Source organism: Hippopotamus amphibius, chromosome X (assembly GCF_030028045.1).
Source record: "Hippopotamus amphibius kiboko isolate mHipAmp2 chromosome X, mHipAmp2.hap2, whole genome shotgun sequence".
Classification (NCBI taxonomy): Eukaryota; Metazoa; Chordata; class Mammalia; order Artiodactyla; family Hippopotamidae; genus Hippopotamus; species Hippopotamus amphibius.
The window spans coordinates 80,278,220-80,299,300 of record NC_080203.1 but is presented as its reverse complement, the minus strand read 5'-3'; the positions used below and the strand labels follow the sequence as shown (position 1 = coordinate 80,299,300).

General features: G+C 38.9%; 1 protein-coding gene across 1 annotated transcript in view; it reads left to right on the top strand.

Annotated features, from left to right (window-relative positions):
* Positions 1-21,081, top strand: part of AR (androgen receptor) — a 187,411-nt gene that overhangs the window by 141,464 nt on the left and 24,866 nt on the right. The window contains exon 3 of the mRNA XM_057718446.1: positions 8,953-9,069. Coding sequence (XP_057574429.1) covers positions 8,953-9,069 — 117 coding nt within the window. The remainder of the gene's footprint in view (positions 1-8,952; positions 9,070-21,081) is intronic.

Sequence of the window (21,081 nt, the reverse complement as noted above, 5' to 3'; positions counted from 1 at the left end):
GCTGAGGAGCCTGGCTGAGGGCCCATCCATAGTACTGGGTTAATGGCCATCTATGTTTCTGGGTGGGTGGGACAGGTTGGGAAATAGTTGCATCCTTAGAATCACAAGGACTCAACTACCTTATAAGTCCTTCTCACATGAGCCTTGGCAGGGCACAGACTGCATTATTCAGAGTTGTCTAGCCTGTTCCATAGGCCCAAGAGCAGTATTCTAGGAGAAAAAAAAAAGTACTGGTTTTTGGAAATCAATAATGCTTGGGATTGCTTTTCATAGAAGAGAGTGCTTGGATGATTAGGCCAGAGGTTCTAGGCTGCCTCAGCCCCAGAGAAAATAATGTCCATAGGATACATGACCCTAAACAGGCCTTGGTCTCCTTCCAGTCTGTGTAGGTCACTCAGGGGAGAGGCACTTAGCTACTTCTTTCTGTAGGGTAGTGTTTTTGTTTTTCAGAGAAAGCCCTTAGAGTCAAGAGATTTGAGATTGGAAAACAAGATAGGTATGCAGAGTGGCTTCAGCCCTCCTTGAGTCACACTCAGGTGGACTCTGAGACTCTCAGTACAAATTCTAGTATGAATAGAAGACTTCAGAACCTACCTTCCTTACTGTGCTACTATTCTCTTAATGCCTAACATATTCCTTTCTAGTTATAGATCAGGGAGAAAAAGATCAAGAGAGAAGTAGAAATATGCACCAGGTCACACAGTGATTCAGTGAGGCAGTAGGGCTGGTCCTCCTATCTTCCTCCTTTCTACTCTGTGCTCTTTTACTATTCTGTGCTACCTCTTTCTTCGAAGTACAGTGCCAGGACCCATATGAGAAAATATATCACATTGAAAAAGACAAGCATTACAGGTCATACAGACCTGGCTTCTGCTCCTGCTTCTGCCACTTATTAGTTGGTGACTGTAGGTGAGTCATTCAGCATCTATGAGCCTTATTTTCCTCAACCCTAAAATAAGAATAGTAGCTACCTGGAAGAATTTTGACAAGAATTAAATGAGTCAACATCTTTAAAGGCACCTGGAATAGTACCCAAAGCACATTAGGTTACCTCTTCTCTCCATTGCTTTCCCCAAGAAAGTCAAGTATTACTCCTCCTTGACACTAAGAGGAAGCAGTGGGTATATGTAGAAAATACAGGGCAAATAAGTCAGGAGAGAGGCAAATATTCAATAAAATAGTTACTTGGTTATAGTGGTTCAGTAGAAAGCATATGGTAGCCTAGATTGAAACTGGGCTATATTCTTTGGTATCAATAGGCATTCTGTATCTCGGGTTTCCTCATAAATTGAGGGTAACGTTCTGTACTCTCCCTACTTTGAAGCCTCTACTCAGCAAGAAAATGAATATGAAAATAATTTTGAAGTAATAAAGCAAATTTTCAAAGAATATTGTGGGCAGGAAACCTGAGTTTTAGTTCCATCACTGTCATTGACTCATTGTTTAATCTTGGTCAGCTCCACTCTCCCTTTTGAATCTCGATTTCCTCATCTGTAAAATGAGAGTGTTGGACTAGATGATCTTTGCAGAGGTCCTTGCCTCTTCTGATATTCAAGGAGTTTATTATTTAAATAATAATACATAAGATCTGTATAATGCTTTATGCTTTATATTATTTTTACATCTATTATCTTATGTGGGAGTAGCACTGAACTGCTAGACTGGGGATAAGGAGACATGGATTCTTGTCCCTAGTTTGACACTGACTCATGGTATGACCTTAAGCAAGTTTTTTGCATTCTCTGAGTCTAAATTTCTTAATCTGTGAAATAGGAGATATGGGGGTTGTACTAAGTCAAGTAGGTCTCTAAACTTTTCCACAAAGCCCTGGGGAGTCCCATAGGGTTTCTCTAAGGTGTACCACAGTGATAAAGTTGCAGAGAAGGGGAGAAAAGGAGAGGTCTAGCAGGAGTTCTAAGTTTCCTATGCCTGCTTCAGTCACATTAGGTTTAATTTGCATCTGTTATATATATGTGGCCTCTATGTAAAATTTCATTTGTAAAAAAGGTTCACTGCAAAAGAAAAATCTAAGTTGAATAGATGTTCTCTAAAGCCTTAGGTTTTAAAAGTGGGATTCAATAAAATGCTGTTTGATAACACCATTGTTGTTGTTATTTTAATGAAATACTATCTTGTGAATATCCTTCCAAGTTAAAAACAAATTTTGACTGCACAGTGTTCCCTTGCATGAGTATGGAATAATTTATTTAATCATTCTCTTAATGTTGGACATTTAAATTTTTCCAATGCAGTCGTCCCTTGATATCTGCTGGGGATTGGTTCCAGGAGCCCCGGTGGATGCCAAAATATGTGGATGCTCAAGTCCCTTATATAAAATGCTGTAGTCCACCTGAAATCATAAAACTCCCAGAAGAAAACAAAGGCAATACACTTTTTGACATTAGTCCTAGCAATCCTTTTTTGGATCTGTCTCCTCAGGCAAAAGCAACAAGAGCAAAAATAAACAAATGTGATTACATGAAACTAAAATACTTTTGCATAGTGAAGGCATAGTGACGGCCACCTACTGAATGTGAGAAGATATTTGCAAATGATATGTCAGATAAAAGGTTGATATCCAAAATATATAAAGAACTCACAACTCAACATAAAAAACACCCCACAAACAGCCCAATTTAAAAGGATCTGAATAGACATTTTTCCAAATAACACATACAGATGGCAAACAGGCCCATGAAAAGATACTCAACGTCACTAATTATCACAGAAATGCAGATCACTAACTATCAGAGAAATGCAAATCAAAACCACATTGAGATATCACCTCACACAGGTTAGAATGACTATCATCAAAAAGACAACAAAAAACAAGTATTGGAGAGGATGTGGAGAAAAGGGAACCCTCATGCACTATTGGTGGGATTGTAAATTGGTGCAGCCAGTATGGAAAACAGTATGGATGGTCCTCAAAAAATTAAAAATAGAACTACCATACAATCCACCAATTCCACTGCTGGGCATTTATCTGACGGTAATGAAAACACTAACTCAAAAATATATATGTATCCCTATGTTCATTGCAGCACTATTTACAATAGCCAAGTTATGGAAGCAACCTAAGTGTCTATCAATAGAAGAATGGGTAAAGAAGATATCCATATATGCAGTGGTATGTATATAGTTAGCCTTAAAGAAGAATGAAATCTTGCTATTTGCAACAACATAATGGACCGGAGAGTATTATGCTAAGTGAAATGAGTGAGACAGAGACAGAGAGAGATAAATACTGTTTGATTTCACTTATATGTGGATTCTAAAAAAAAAAAAGAAAGAAAGAAAAAAAAACATGCTCATAAATACAGAGAGCAAACTGGCAGTCACCAGAGGGGAGGAGAGTGAGGGGTTGGGAAAATAGGCGAAGGGGATTAAGAGATAAAAACTTCCAATTATAAAATAAATAAGTCACAGGGCTGTGATGTATAGCATAGAGAATATAGTAAATAATATTGTAATGACTTTGTATGCTGACAGATGGTTACTAGGCTTACCGTGGTGATTAAATCCTAAAGTATATAAATGTTGAATCACTATGTTGTACGACTGAAACTTATATAATTCTGTATGTCAACTATAGTGCAATAAAAAAGAGAAAAAAACTATGAACAATAAACAAATAAAGCATAAAAATAAATTGGCATAATAGAATAAATACAATTGAAATTTCAGTTAATGGTTGGTTGAATCCACTGATGTGAAACACGTGAGTATGGAGGGCCGACTGCATTCCCTGTTTAAATAACGTTACATTGAACTACTGTTTTGTGCTTAACTTATTATTTTCTTATAAAATATTCCAAAAGTGGAATTACTGGTTGAAATTTATGCGAATTTAATTTTTTTTGATATATGGCAAAACTGCTCTCTAAAAAGTTTACACACCTACTAACAATACCTTTTCACCAGTAATTAGTAATAAATTTTTACCAATCTTCCTTGTGAAAATTGTCTTATTTAATTTGTATTTCTATGATTACTAATAAAATTGAAATTGCACAATTTTCATATGCTTATTGATCTTTTGTGTTTATTCTTTTAATTGCCTGTTCATGTCTGTTGCCCATCTTATTATTGTATTATTCATCTTTATATATCAGGGAAATTGACCCCTGCTTTTATACTTGATACCAGTATGTATTTTTTAGTTCATGGTTGTCTTTAAATTGTATTATTATATTTATTTCACATAAGAAAGTTTAAATTTTTTCTAGTCAAGTCTGTCAGAATTTTCACTTATGTTCTTTATTGTCATGTTTTAAAAATCCCTTTTGGACCTTCAAAAACTAAAAAATGTTCACCTACAATATTTCAATATCTAACAATATTTCAATAATTCCTTTCCATTTTTGTTTTTTTATTGACATATTTAATCCATCTGGAATTTATTTAGGTTTCAACTAGTAATTTAACTTTATCTTTTCCATATGAATAACCAATTGTTCTGATACCATTTAATGAATAAATCCTCCTTTCTTTACTGATTTAGAATGACATATTACATAGGCAGAGTCTGTTTTTTGGCTTTTCTGGTCTCTTGCACTGATAGATCTATGCTAGAGTCAACACCAAACTGTTGTAATCATTATGGCATTATAATACTTTAAATGTCTGGTAAGAAAAGTCTCATTACTCATCTTTTTCAAAAATATCTTGGCAATATCACACATTTTATTCCTTGGATAAGTTTTGGGATTATTTTGTTAAAATTTTGTTTGGATTGGTTTAAATTTATAGATTTGACTGGGGGAAAAACTGGCATCCTTGCAGTATTGCATCTTCTTATCCAGGAACACTGTACATCTTTCCATTTAATTCTAGTGTTCTTTTACATACCTCAATAAAGCCTTGTGTTCTGTTTTTATTTTTGTTTTTTAGTTTTGTTTATATAGGCCCTGCACTCACATTCTATTTATGAAATATGATAAGTCCTACTTCTTCGGTCTTCTCTATAGGTTCATAATAAAGATGATGACCTGACCCTCTTCTCATTTGCATGATGTGGTGCCACAGATGGTGGTAACTCCCCTGCTTTACCTCCTCTGCTCCAAATAGGATTTTTCACAATAAACAAACTGAAAGAAGACTAATCAGACGTTGATCTCAACTCATACTGCATGGCAGCACCAACAGGGCTGGCTGAAAACAATAGAAATAGGGAGTCTCTGGAGAAAACATATGAAGGCTGTCCTATGACCTCTATTCCTGCTGGAGCTTTGAATCAGACTTCAGGTTTATGATGGAAGAATAGGACCATGAAGAAAGATGCAGAACAGTATCAGGCAGTCAAGAATTTCAGAGCCAGCTGGCATGCAGAGGACCTCATGCCAGTTCATTATGTGACCATTCACAGGAGTATAGGGTTTGAGCTGTTCTAGTAAGAGAGTTATCAAATATTTAAATGTGTGATCTATTTGCAGTTCTAAAGTGTGGATTTACATCCTTCAACATGTGAGAGTGTTTTTTTTTATTATTATTATTTTGCCAGAGTTTTCACAATGACACTTTTTGTGAGACTGATAATAGGTTGTTGATGTAATTTTGCTGTTGAAGGACAACAGTGTCAAAGAGCCAAGTGTAATGTTTGTAGAATCTGATGAGGAGAAGAAGATGGATTGGAGTTTGTGTTCTCTATGTTAATTATTCAGTCACCTTGGCTATAGCATGGGAACAGAGGACCTTCTAGGACCACTTTGGAGCAGGCCCAGATCCCACTTACACAATTCTTTTGTCAACTGAGAAGGCCATACGCTTACTAGACAATGAACAAAGATACTTAACATCCTCAGAGTGCTCAGTCTTGAGACTACACCCACCCACACCATATCTCCATTGGGTGCATTTGCTAATCTTGTGTGGGTTCTACCAATTTCCTGTGACTTGGGACATGTCATTTCAATACCTTAAGACCATTTCCATAACTGAGGAGTCAAGCACTACACTGAGACATTTTATTAGAAGGCTTTTAGAGTCCTTTACAAGTCCGTTCTCTACATCTGCATCTTTATTCTTGCCCTGTCCCTGGGTTCACCAGTACCATTTTTGGGGTGGGGGGGCAAAGGGGAAGCTGGATGAAGTGAGAGAGTAGCATAGACATATATACATTACCAAATGTGAAATAGATAGCTAGTGCGAAGTTGCTGCATAACATAGGGAGATCAACTCGAGGATAGGTGATGACTTGGAGGGCTGGGATAGGGAGGGTGAGAAGGAGTCATGGGAGGGAGGGGTTATGGGGATATAGCTATAAATACAGCTAATTCACTTTGGTATACCTCAAAAACTGGCACAACAGTGTAAAGCAATTATATTCCAGTAAAGAGCTATAAAAAAAAAAAAAAAGAAGACTATATCCACTTAATGGCACTAGTGCAACAACAACAACAACAAAATAAAGTCCTTTACAGACCTAATATCATGTATTTCTCATTAGACTCAATGGATCAGAGATATAAGGAAACAGATACTGAGTTTCCTGGAAGTAAGAGCCTTATAACAGAGTCCAGAAATGAAGTGGGCTGCAATTCAAGATAAGGTGGGGCAGGGATGCTATAAAGGGGATTCAAGATTTGTATGAAGAAGTAGAGGTGGTGTGACCAATGTTTAAAATTCTTTCCAATATGTGAGGTTCATAGCCTTATGGACTATGATATGGAACAAACAAACAGTGTGGTGCCAGGCAAGTCAATTTCATTTTAATGAGTATCACTTTCTTCAGCTGTATAATGGGGTATATAGTAATCCCTATTATACTTAATTAGTACAAGATTGTTGTTAACTTTTGTAAGCTAATCAAATGGGATGGGTTTTTATTTTATGTTTTATTACTTTATGTTATTATATAATATGTTATATATAATACATAAATAAATACCTATTATATAGTAAAGTGTAAATGTAACCTTTATATGCACAGGGAAACCAAAAATTTGTGTGACTCCCTTTATTGGCATATTCACTTTATTGCAGTAGTCTGGAACCACACCCGCAATATCTCTGAGGTTTGCCTATAGTCTTGAGGATTGCAGCAGCACTGATACTGTGGGGGTGTCCCAGTTCTAGAACACCCACAGCACTGGAAATGAACCCACTGGAATTGGATACAGGGCCTACCTTCTAGGAGTTGGCACCCAAAGGCTCTATGGCAATCATCATAGCACCATCCTTTCTCTGCACATATTACAGTCCTCAGTTTGCAGCAAAAAGAAGCTGTTAATAAATTGTGTGCTCTATTTATACAAATGAAATCCTGCAGTGTGGTAGAAAGAGTATTGGCCTAGAGGCCTTAATTTTTTCATTGTTGAGTGAAAGTGATGATAGTACTTATCTCGAAACATTGCCAAGGTGATTTGTTTAAATAGCACATGTAAACCCCCTCACACAGGCCTTGTTCATAGTAAATGCCTATTAAATAGTAGTTTTCTTCCTTCAGGTGCCTCTAATTCAGTGTTCCTTAGGCAAGTCACCTACCCAGAACTCATCCTTGGTTTGAAAGTGTTGTCCTGGGGTGATTTTTAACAGTTCCTTCAAGGCCAGCATTTTGGAGTCCTTGACAAAAGAAAGAGAAAGAGAGAGGGAGGTAAGGGAAAAGAAAGGAAGGGAGAAAGAGAGGAAGGAAAAGGAAATTTTGCTAACCTGGTTACACCGAATCTCCTACATAAAATAACCTACTACAATAGATGAGTTTTCTGTGACTGTTATGTACATTTTAGGCTGAGTGAAGAGAGAGGAAAGCTGAGCTATAGCTAAATTTGTGGGCTTTCCTCCTGATATGAGATAACAATTGTTCTTCAATTTTTATTCCTTTTCCCTACCACAAACATTCTTACTCTGCCAAAAGAAGCCTCCTTAAAATCTCAGTCTATCCCATAAAGTAAAGCACAACAGTGAATGAGAGAAAAAATACCAAGGACTTGGAAAAAGAAAGAGGTGGGATAAGGGGATGCACAAGCTCAGGCTGGGGGGCAGGGCCATGAGTGTAAGTTCTGCATGTTTCAGAGCAGCAGGGTATGTATTTCTGTCTATTATGCTGGTGACTTTATGTGCCTTTGGATCTCTCTGTTCCACTTGAGTATTCATTCAGTCAGTGTGTATTGAAGGCCTACTGTGTGCCAGGCCTGTTCAAGGAGCAAGGAGACAAAGTACTGAGTGAAATATGTATTTTTTAGTGGACCTCCGTGTTTTTCTTTGAACAGCTATAATCCTAAGCATTTCTGAGTCTAAGAATGTGCGTGGTGTGTTTGTGTGTGTATATTTCTGTGTATCTCTCACAAATTCACATGTGCATGACAGTGATTGTTTTTCTTCTGCTAGCCTCAGAGGACTTCCTTTCATTTACTGTGTTCACTTTACAAAGAGTGGGCTTTATCTGTTTGATTTTTATAACCTGCAAGATTGGGGGTATGATTACTAACATTTTAAAAACAATTAAAAATCACACGGAGTTCTCTTTTATAGAAGGTTTACCTGTACTTGTATTATGAAACGTAAGTATGTTATTAGCTCAAGCATGATCCCATGATGATTACAGAAGTCAGGAGGAGGGAACATTGCCTAAGCCCAAGTCTCTGCTATGCCATGCTAAAAGAGTGACAGTTTCCACCATATTTTCTCATGGGCATCATTGACTTTTACTAAAGAGCATCTTATTTAAAAAGCCAGTGTGTAATCCTAATAAAGGAGGTATCAGCAGGACCTGAATTGTTCATCCCTTTGAAAAAACACCTATGAAAAACCAAACAATATAGCATTGACATAAACCATCCTGGTTTAATAGTCTTTGTGATCAAATTGTATGGGACCATTCTCTACATCCTCTATCCAGTTTCTCTCATTGGGCGGGGTATATCTTCATACCTTTACTGCCTAGAAATGCTTTCCAGAGAGACTCTGACAACACATTAATAGGGCTGTCTGCTCTTATATTTGTTCTCCCAGGAAAACAGAAGTACCTGTGTGCCAGCAGAAATGATTGCACCATCGACAAATTCCGAAGGAAAAATTGCCCATCTTGTCGCCTCCGGAAATGCTACGAAGCAGGGATGACTCTGGGAGGTACAATACGTTTCTTCCTTGTTCTCCTTCTTCCTTTCCCTCCCTCATTCTCTTATTCTCTCTTTAAACCAGATTTTCCTCTTTGATGCTTCCAAGGAAGCCAGCCATGCTCTAGATACAGGCTGACTCCTTCATATCCAACGTGGCCATCAGCCAGCTGGTGCTTTTCTTTATCCTTAACCATGCCACACAGCACTGTGGGGCTCAGCATAGGAGCAAGAGGTGTGAAGCAGGGATCAGGACCCATCAGAGGGTGAGTGAGTGTGGACTTGACTATGAAGGGTTCCCCAGGGGACATAATGTTACTAACCTTATGTTGTTAAATAGTGGCTAGGATGAGAGAACTAAGGAATCCAGAACAGTCACTGGTGCAGGATGACCCAGGCACAGGCTGACCCTGAGTACCCAGGAATATTCCTCTGTTAGCTGCTGCCTGTGTTGTGAGGCTGGCCACCTGGAATGAGAAGCTGCTTTTCTTTGGAGCCTATGACTAGGCTGCCAAGCAGAGCCAATTTCCTATCCCACATCTCCCAGGGATGAGCAGGCCTTTTAATCATTTCCTTTTCTTTGCAAATCTATTTGACCATTTCCAAAAGCATTTTTTTAGTAGCCAAGTAGCTTGACAGAATGAAGATACAGTTCTTTCAGAGGTAATCCCCCATCATAATGCTCTGTCCTCTATTCTATATCTACCATGATTGTTGTCACCATAACAGAAAGGTTTGGCTGACAATTGCATTTTCCCCCTTCAAATTCCTCATTTCTTCACGTTTATATCTACTCAGTGCCAGGGTCCTCCCTAAAGCCTGCCACTTCCAAAAAGAGGCACTTTTCATGAGAAAAGCAAGCTTATTAGTATACTTTGATTGGAAATTTGAAGAAAGGTAAGCCTGTTTCTGAACACCTGAAACTGTAGCCTCATACCTGATTACTTACTATCAACCTGGAAAACCCAAGTGCCTATGATTCTGCCTCTTCCCTCCCCTTCTCAAGGCTGATTTAGAGTACTTGTTGGTCATTGGCTTTCTGCAAAGTGCTTAATACCTTGTCTTTTACAGAAACCAACATGGTTGTTTTCTAACCATGTGTGGGTCTTCATGTGGATAACTGTATCCTCCCCTCCTCGCAGGCTAGTGATAGTCTTTAAACAGACCAAAGTACTAAAAATGAATTGACACAGGCTCAGCTTGAGACGGCCTCTCAAGTGGTGTCTAGTACTCCTAAACATCGCAAGCAGATGCTCTATGAGTGGTTTTCCAGGCAACCACATCAAATGAGATTCAAATACATGAGAAAAATCAACTTTGTTCTTCTTTGCTTGGCTTATTACAGAGAAATCCTACAATTGTCTACAGTGGGGAGGACGAAACAGGATTGGGGGTGGAGGGAGAATGCAGAAGGATAGCTAGGAAAGTTGGCAAAGGGATTTACAAGATGAAGTGTTCTCCATATGAATGTTGTCACAACATTCATGCTGGGGGAGGGTCACCCCATGGTGAGGGTTCCGATACACTTAACTCTTAATTATTTAGCCCTCTGTGAATTACATATAAGAGATGGGGGCTCCCAGGTAGAGAACCCCTTAGTTTTCCATCTGCTGATATGAATTGCAAGCCCACTTTGACACAGGTAAATGTTAATGGTAACAAAAGTCCTCATAACATTTGGGCCCAAATTCTAAAATTAGTTTCATGTATCAGCTAGCATCCTCTGTTATAAAGCAGCCTGTGACATGATTGCAGTGAATCTCTTTTGAAAAGAAGTGCATATATAACAGTTTCACTATTCCATATAGCAGTCCTCCATAAATCTGTAAATTAATTTATTTTTTAAGCTTCTTTATTGGAATATAATTGCTTTACACTGTTGTGCCAGTTTTTGCTGTACAATAAAGTGAATCAGCTGTATTTATACATATATCCCCATATCCCCTCCCTCCCATGACTCCTTCCCGCCTTCCCTATCCCAGCCCTCTAAGTCATCACCCATCATCGAGTTGATCTCCCTGTGTTTTGCAGCAGCTTCCCACTATTTTACATTTGGTAGTGTATATACGTCAATGCTGCTCTCTCACTTCTGAAGAGAGTGGTAAAGTAAGTTTTCATATTGATTTATTAAAGTGTTCAAATTTGAATGGGCTTCGTCAATACAATGAAAAGAAGCTGAGAAGTGTTGTGGCTGGCTTTGGTTTCAGTTCCCTTTTTACATTTACTGAGTGTCTGCTATGTACAAGGCACCATGCTAGGCAATAGAGCTTCAGACAGGCAAACGTCAAGAAATGCCCACAAGATACAAGGATTCTTGATGTCCTGTAATGGTCTTGCCTTTGGAATCAATCAGACCTAGGTTAAAGGCCCAGCTCCATTATTCACTGTGCCTCTTTAAGCTTCAATTTCTTCATCTGTAATTTAGACGTACCACTCTCTCAGAGTTATAATGCAGTCAGATGACATGATGAATGTGAACATCCTTGGTAAATGACAAAAGTGCTAGACAAATGTGAAGACATTATCATAGTGAGGTCACCGGTAATTTAGCTGGTAAGGCCGTACACACACTTCCCAGTTCGCTGTAACCCTGAGTTACTTGGCATGCCCTATAATATGTAATAGCTCCAATAGGCACAACATCACCTGCAATCATCTCAAAACAAAAGTACCATCAAGATCCTGCCTGGAAGCCAATTCTAGTAATTAAGGGAATCATATATTATGTTTAAGTACCATGTCAGTAAAACCCAAGTGTTTACCCTCTTAAGACACCATTGTTTGAGAAACAAACCTTTCCATTTTGTTAAACTTACCTTCATATTCCTTGCTTCCCTGCTGCAAACCCTTCCCAAGTTTATTGCTAACTTGCAAATTCAGTATATACTACACCTTTACTCAAACAATGGAAAAAAGAAAGCAAGCATCAATACAGTGGTCCTTCTGAATACATTAATAATAGACTTCCTTTTTCATAAGAGGTGGGTTTAGCATCAACATTTTGGTCACCTTGAAGGAGAATTTGTATAATTTTGTTTTATTTTTCCCATCACTCAATTCAAAATTGTATAATGTATTCCAAAATGGCAACTGAGAATGTGGCTTTGGTCAAGTCCCTTCTCCCACCTGAGGCTCATTTTTCTTATCATAAAAATGAGGTAGTGGACTTCACCAGGGACCTTTTAGGCACTACCATTTTGTGATTCTATGTTTGAGGTTACAGAGAAAGGATTGTAGATGTATTAGCCCTTTTTTGGATTGTCTATTCATTGCTTCAGAGGTATAGATTAGTCTAGACTTGAGTACATTGACTTGCATAGTAATTTTAGCTACCTCAGGTCACACCTAAATAAGATATATCATGTGTCTAGACTGTATGTATAGGTTATTGATGGAGTGGAGGGCAGAAGTTGTTGTCTCTGTATCGTAGAGAAGCTGGCACTCTGCAGCTGATGGCTGCTTGGTCTTGATGCCTCAAGGTTTCTAATTTGGTTTTCTCTATAGTGCTCCATCTACTGTTTGGTGATGGAATCTTCTCAGCTCAAAGATACTTAAAACACATCCCCTTTTCCTTTTTACTTCTTGGCATATCTACCTGTTGATTCTTATTGTCTTAGCAGCTCTTGGTGTTTCTGAAAGGATTCTGGAGGTGGTTGGATTCTCAGAGTGGTCTCCTTAAAGTCTACCTCCAGGCTCTCAACTGCCCATCTACAACAAGAATAGGCCTTTCTTTGAACATGGTTCATTTCTGGCTGCTTTTGAAAAACCACACTTTTTTCCTAATTGCTTCTACAATCTAACCTCCTTACCTACTTTTCATTTAAGAAAATTTTCAAAAATATAACTGTCCAAAGAAGCACCGTCTCTCTAATGAATTAACTGCTGCTTTTTCACAGTTCAAAATTAGAATAAATACACAGCCATCTCTCACTTTACACTCCTCAAGGATATACTCCAAGTTTCCAAGATGGAATGAGAAAGAATTACCTTTACCCACCATATTCTTCCCTGACCCTTCCTTCCTTCTCATTTTCTCTCCTATTCCTCCCCAAACATTATTTCTTTCTGTGTTATGCAACTCTTGAGTTCTCAGCTTTTAATAAATGGCATTGGCCTCTGCTTACTCTCTCCTCTCCTGAACTGTGGAAGATGGTAAGCCTTTTAGGAATTTCAGGTAACAGCCAAACCCCAGAAGAGAAGAAAGATGGAGCCCCAGAGCATGTGAGAATCTGAGGTATGCAGCATTTTCTTCAGAGGTTACTCTAGCATGTTTGAGAAGTCTCATTCCTACTAGGAGACTGAACTCCATATCTGAGACTCAAAACTATTAACAGATCTGTTGGTTTTAACAGCCTCCACTATTCTCCAGTTGAGAGGATGGCCTGTTCTGATGTTGCCATGGACACTATGAACATTCTTGTCATTTCCAGTGTTGAAGAGAGCCTTAATGTCAGCTCTTTCATCATTCCCCATGCTCACAAGCAGCCCACCATTGCTACTTCTGGATCACATGCCCTGGATGTAAGAAAGTGATTCCAGTGCTGAAATACCATTCATGGTCTGGTTCTTTAGCAGACAAGTTTCACAAAGTTTATTCGTCTGTCTATCCATTCATCCTTCCAGCCATCCAACTAGCTAGCCTTTTCATCTTTCCACCCATTCACTCATCTATTTATCCATTTAACAAATATTCATTGAGTGCCAACTATGTGCCAGTTTCTGTGGTAGGCATTTTAGGGGAACATAGATGAATAAGATACAATCCCTGCCCTCATAAACAAGGGGAGACAGACAGTGATAACTAGCACACCTTAACCTTAAAGGATAAATAAAAAGTGAAGAAGCGGGGAAGGAGCTGAGTGAGGTAGAGGGAAAGAACATTTAAGGCAAAGAACACAGTTTGAATAAAGGCAGAAAGACATTTAGAAAATTCATTGAGGTTTTGAGGAATAGCTCAAGTATTTTAATATGGCCAGATCTGGGGAAATGGAGAAGGCAAGCTGAAACCACACTGAAAATGTACTTGGTTATTATGCTAAAAGGTTTGAACTTCAGGCAGTTGAAGAGCTATGACATGGGATAGACATGTTCACATATCATTTTAGTTATTTGCATGTTTGTGTTTTAAGAGAGTTAGAGACGGCATGAATGTTGTATAGATGAAGGTTTAAATTTTATAAAAAGAGACAGTATGCCAGGTAGAGAGAGAGGAAGAAATTTCTAGGATCAATTTTGTTAAACACCTAGAATTACATCCTTGGTTGCTAGGGTTAGTTGCCTCTGTTTGGATTGATACCTGCAAGTACTGACCATGTGCGGAAGTCCTTCCCTTATATAAGCCTATTGCCTTGATCTATGCCAGTGCTTCTTAGTGTGGGTTCTGAGAAAAATAGTTCTGTGACATGATACATGAAAAATTATTTTTATGGTTAAATAAGTTAGGAAAACCTGCATATTATGGTCTTGATCCGGAAGATTTACAGTGCATGTTAGCATATCACAGACATTGTCAAGTATTGCAATAAAGTAACCTGAGGAGCTTGGTAATTCAGGATTCCCAAATTTAACTCAAGCACAGAAACCTGTTTTCACATAACACCTGTTAATATCCTATAAAACCACTGTTTTCTGGAATGTACTTTGGAAAACTTGGTTATAGATAAATACTCTATCCTATAAGCAGGCAATGCCCCTAGCCCAGGTCACCCATTTTTTTTTTCATCCATTTTATAGATGTGTAAATCTGCATGTATATTGTTCACCAGGAGAATCAATTAAGAATGACTTCATGACCAAGAGCAGACCAACTTCATCACATCTCAAGAGTCTGCACCAGAGGCTACTAAAACCACTAAAATAAACCATGTTGGGTCTGTAGTATTATTGTCATACACAAAGGATAGGATATAATTCAGGCCAAATCAGGGTTATTACCCAAGTTATCTAACAGCCACGGGTACATATTCCTGACCCGAGGAGCATGCTATATACATTATTTCTGAGAAATATAATGACTTCTAGCATCATGCGATGTGATCTCTAAATATTTTCGCTATCTAGACATTCTACCCTAAAGTTTAACAGTCCTTTTGTGCAGTCTCTGACTAGCATTCCAACATCCACCCAGAACCTCATCATGGTGCTACCATATACCCTCATTGCTCATGCAGGGGGCCTAGAAATCACAGATTTGAAGAATTTGCATCCCACTTCTCATCCAATAATTGAATCCCCTCTAAACCCTGTTCAGCAAGCATCAGAGTATCATAAAGAATCAGCAATGTGGAACTCAGTTAATGGAATTTCTTCCCTTCTACTTTGACTCTATGGATTAGAGCCCAAAAACTCTCCAGGCTGTAGATGCAAGCAGTAAGTCTCAATTCTGAGAAGTGCTACTTCCCTACACAAATTTCTTAGATACTTGATTGCTCCTACAGATCTGCATAATGGAGGCATGCACAGAGGAGCAGAATTGCCCTATAAAATTTGACATCAACATGTACAACATGTGGCTCAGAACTTACAGTCTCTGGGCTGTTTTTTTTGTTTTGGTTTTGGTTTTGTGTTTTAAGAAGTGCTGTGTCTAGTGGAAATAGCATGATGGAGTAGGGTCCAGACAGGCCTTGTTTCTAGTCCTGGCTCTGCCACTTATTATCTTGATGACATTGGATAAATCATTAGATCACTCTGAGCCTCAGGTTCCCCAACTCAATTTTCCAGCTACACTATGGGAATGATAAAGTCTTCCTTACATAATGGTGGTAAATTTGTAAAGAAACTGGTACATAGTAGGCACAGAGTAAATATCACTGTACCCCTTTTTTTGGATGAAAATTGGTCTGTGTGCTCCCAGTCATCACTGGAGCTTGTTTTCTCTGCTATAGCAGTGTGGATTTTGGTACTGGTTCCTTAGTTCTCTGGAATCTGAATTTTGCCTGAATTAACCCTTGTAATCTGTCCTCCAAGGCTAATACTGCCACCCTCCAATTGCTTACATACATATTTGGTGACACTGGAAAGAAAAATACTTCTCTCTAATTGTAGTTCTCAAGTGAACTTGTATGTGGAGAGGTGAGACACTGTATCTCTTAATTCCTCTAAACCAAATTATCTGGGACAGTACATATATGCTGTAGTCAGTCTCTGAATATTTGTTTTTAGAGAACTGTGGTTACAGGTAAATAATTTCCTCTGGTCATCAAAACTGATAATACCTCATATCTGGTTCTTGAATAAGTATATAACATAAAATTTCCACTTAAAATCCTTGAGTTTTTAAAATATAATAGCAGCAGAAATATTTTATTGTTGTTTACTTTTGCTGTGAGTGCTCCAAATTCCCTCAGCTGCCTTTGAGGGAGTAAAATGATGTTATAGGCAATATTTTTTGAAGGTAGTATGCAGAAAGCTAAGAGTACAAAGGCAATTATTTTCCAAATATGACAATTCAGAGAAAAAGTTTCATATAAGCTGACAACATAACTGTTTGTATGAAAACATTTTACTTTTGATTTAAGAAGAGTGCCACTTGTTACAAATTGGAGAATGCATTCCTTCAGATCAACAAAAATGTTTAGAATATTTTCTTATTGTCCTGAACCTACATAGACAATTTACTTGAGACAGATGCTTTTTATAGACTTTTGTACATCCTTTGGGATCATGTTTGAATGAAGTAGAACTAAGGGGAAAATACACAACCACCCAGAAATCAGTAGAGCTTTCAAATTGTCTATTATTGATAATATTTCCATGACAACAGATACCTAGGAAGTAAACTTAAACTGCAAATGGCATCACTACTCTGGATCGCCTCTTTTGGAATCAAGTTCCATTCTCTTCAGTCCATTTAATCCTTGCTACACTGTTTAGATCGCTTAAGCCAGGCATAGAAATGTATTTCTTTCCCATGTTTAATACCCCATTGGACCAGTGGTTCTGTGGCTGAAGTGAAAATTGATTGTTGAGGGACATTTCAGACTTCTAGCGGTCAGCAATTAAAAAAAGGTAAGCACCAGTCCTGGAGAAATCACCTGCAGAAAACTTGGACTGACATTTGGAACTAAAAAGAAAATCTGGATCTTGACCAAGACAAAAGGTCACCAGCCCAGGCATGCACAGTGTGGTGTATCATGCTGGCCACAATGAAACTGGAAGAGACTGAGGACTCTCACCAGGGTGGAAAATGAGGCATGGAAGCTTTGATTAGTGAGCTGTTAGGCACACAGACATTAATTTTGAAGCATTCCCATCTCCAGGCTGAGTAATAATGCTTGTAATATTATGGGATTGTTTGGCAGCTGTAAGAAATTCAGAATAGGGAGTCTTTGTTGGCCTCTGAGTGGCTATAATGAGACCTTTAAATTTCACCTCCCTTCTTTTCCTCCACATCCTCTCCCCTCAGCCACCACCACCGCTTAATTCTTTCCCACTGTGTAGCAAGAGGCGCATAACAAACACATATATAAGCTCTTTAGTATATTTGTCAATAAAGAAGAAAAGAAAGGGCATTTTCAACCCAAAACTCCAAGTAAAGAATTTTCCATTTCCCAGGAAACCCTTTGTCCAAAATGGCAGGCACTCATTCTCCCCAACTTTGCATGCTGCTTCCTATATCAGAGGATCTGTCTGACTCACATATCTGATTATGGGGCCTGCTAGGTGCTAGCATCTTTAAGTTGCTATGTTCACCAGTGTCTCTCTTTCATACTAGAAAAATTCCAGGTTGGATACAGCAAGCATCTCAAGGTGACTAGACACTGAAGAAAGGCTGACCTGCCTCATTAAAAATGAGGGTTCTAGAGAGCTCTAGTGGATAGCCTGGAAACACCTGGGATTTGAAGCTTAGGGGCTTAAGCCTTTGCTCCTCAACAGAGACTCTGACGTTGGGGCTGGGGGCTACTCTCTTAGTTGATGACTCCTCCCAGTGGGACTGATGGTGTTTCCCTACCTCACAGGGATATTGTGAGGACTAAGTAGTCGAGTTACCAATTTATGTAACCATGAGTATCATGATTGTTGTTTTGTATAATATGACTTGGCATTAGCAGAGTGCCCTTTAATTGTTTTTGATTGTATATGATGGCATCAAGCACTGACTCAAGTGGATGTAGTGAAGCTCTGGCTCAGTTGCTTGCTTTCCACAGTGTGCTGCTGCTGGGAAGAAGCTTTTCTAATTGGATTCAAAGTGCTACCTTGAACAAGAAGCTACTGTGCCTATCTAAGGCTACTGTGGCCATTTTTACTTGGTTATTAGGCAACTCATGAGTTTCCTCTTACATCCGTTTTGCTGGACCACTGCCAAGGAACTAGATCTTAACCTCAAGCTCCATCATTGAGCTGAAGGTAGTAGATGATCCACAGAAGTTCAGTAAACAAAGACCAGATTCCTGATTCTCCTGGAGAAACACCCCCAATAAGCCAGCCAGCCCCTCCCTTCAAAAGACCAGGAGACTGCAGTAAGACATTTATTTTCTCCCTATTCCCAAAGTTAATATAACTCTGCTTTTAGGAGCACACACACATATTTGAACTTTTCATAAAGCAGGAAGAAGGCAAAATCTAAGAACAAGTGCCTACTCTCTTGTTTTCAAGTAAAGTTAAGATGATAGAGGAAAGTAGATAAGACTTTACCTCTTACTTCTAGCTTTAGTGCCCCACACTGTTTACTCAGATCATACACTTGCTTCTCCATCAAGTGTGATGCCTTGATGTGATGTTCTTCTCCCAAGCCAGCCTCAAACTTTGCATTGATATAAGAGGAGAGACCCTTAGAATTTATAATATCTTGCTATGCTCTGTCCCTGCCTGAGAGCCTCCATATTGAAACTAGTTTCCTTCTGGTGGATGTGGGATCTTTGAGGCCAGGGGCAGACAAATATGAAGGTCAGAAGCACTCTTCCAGCCTTGCCTGGGGCCTGCATTTTCCACCCTCTTCCTTATCCTCTCTTCACCTATACACACACACACACACACACACGCACACGCACACGCACACGCACACATACCACACACACTTCTTTCTCCTTCCCCTGACTCAGCAACATTCTGGAGAAAAGCCAAGGAAGGATTTCAAGGAGGGAAGGGAGTTTCCCCCTCCTTGGGGCAGAATTTTAATCTCCAGGCCAACAAGAGTTTCCCTAATGTGGATTGAAAGGCTAATGTGGTTTATTTTTTAACTGCTTTCTATTTGTTTGAATGTTGCATATTTCTGCTAGTGATTTTTCCTTTAATAAAGCCATTAATACACCAATGGTATTTTCTTATTTACAACAGACTGACAGAATTAATGCTGTTAACATTGGGCCTTTTTTCTTTTTTCTTTCTTTTTTTTTTTTTTTTCTCTCGTTTGCTTTCCAGGTCATGCTGACCTGTTCAGCTTGGACTGTTTCACATTTGTTTTTAATGTCAGTTTAAATGTAATTGTAAAAGCATGTATGCTCTAAATTCATGTAGTTACTTTTTCCAGTGGAAAAGCCTGGTATGTGAAACCATTTCCAGGCTCTGCAATTTCACATGAGCAGGTTTTTGGTAATGACCTCGTGCCCCTCACCCAGGATGGCATCTGGACAGTGAACCTCTTTCTTCTGGCTCAGTAGTCAGAGAGAGGAGACTTGGAAATTGTTTCTGCCAGATCCTGTGCTTTGGCAAGCAAATGCAGCATTGCATATCATTCTATTATTAATTACGTTTACTCCTCCATGAACTAAAAACCATTAGACTAAATAGTCCAACATAAACCTTGAAAGATAAAATTTGATATTCTTTTCCCTGGCTATTCCTATGACTCAGATTTGGGACTGAGAGGAGAATGGGGGCATGGACGGAAGGACCAAAAAGCCTTCTTGCCTGAGAGAATTTGGCCTACACTTATTTGTGTACACTTACACTTGGATGCACCCCCTTCTAATCTCTCACTCCATGCCTGCCAAGAACTGGCTCTGTTCCCTGTCTCTTATCCCTGTCCTAGTTCTTCCCCACTCATCTCCAGTTGACCCTTCTCCCCACTAACTTACTACCCTACCTGATAAAATTGAAAGAGTACTACCCTAGAAGTCAAGATAACTGGTTCTAATTCCTGCTCTGCTAATATCTAGCTGTGTGACGTGGAGTAAGACTTAGCTTTGGCCTTCAGTCTGCTCATCTCTATAATAGGGATTAGTTTCAGTGGGAAAGGAAGAAATAGACAAGATCTGGGGCCTTTAAACATTTTTTGGCAATGGAATCTTCAAACCAAATCTGATGCAGAGTCCTAAATAAAGATACAGACTAAAGCACTGCTTTGAAAGAAGGAGGGGTTATTGGAGCCACATGTTCAGGCCTACTTTGCCTCCTCTCAGTGCCCTTTAAAATCCTTGGGGCTCCACTACTGTACTAGATTGATGTCTTGGGAAACTTCTAATTTGATTCTCTCTCCTAATTTATTTAAATCCCTGTGGAAACTCTGTATGTTTCATCAGTTAGCTTTTTCAGAGACAAATTCAGCTGCTTGAGATAAAGGGAATGACGTGGAGCACTGTGGGGCTTAGCAACTAGCAAGAAAGAGTAAAAGGCATCATGTATTGACGCACAGAATTTACTCTGTGGTAAGCACCTTACATGTATTCCCTTAGGTAAAGTTACAACAACTCTGTGAGCAGTTCCTGTCTTAGGATTCTTAAACCTGTCAGTTTGGCTCTCAACCTTTGGAGCTCTCAATCCAAGATGGAAGCCAGTATTTCTTATAGGTTACCACCCTAAATAGCTTTTCAGAATGTTTTCTACCTAGAGATTCATTCTTGGGAAACGTCATAGCCTGTCCATTGGTATACACTTTTACATAATTCAGAGTACTTTCATTGAGATCATCTCACTTTCTCCTAATAATAGTCCTATGCAGTAGTCAGGTCAGATGAGAAAACTGAGGTGTAGGAGAAATCAAGGGATATGTTCAAGGTCAAACATCCCATAAGACTGTGAATACCACCACCAAAAATAAAAAGCCCTTTATTGTGAATAACATTTTAGATCTTTGATGTCATCATTG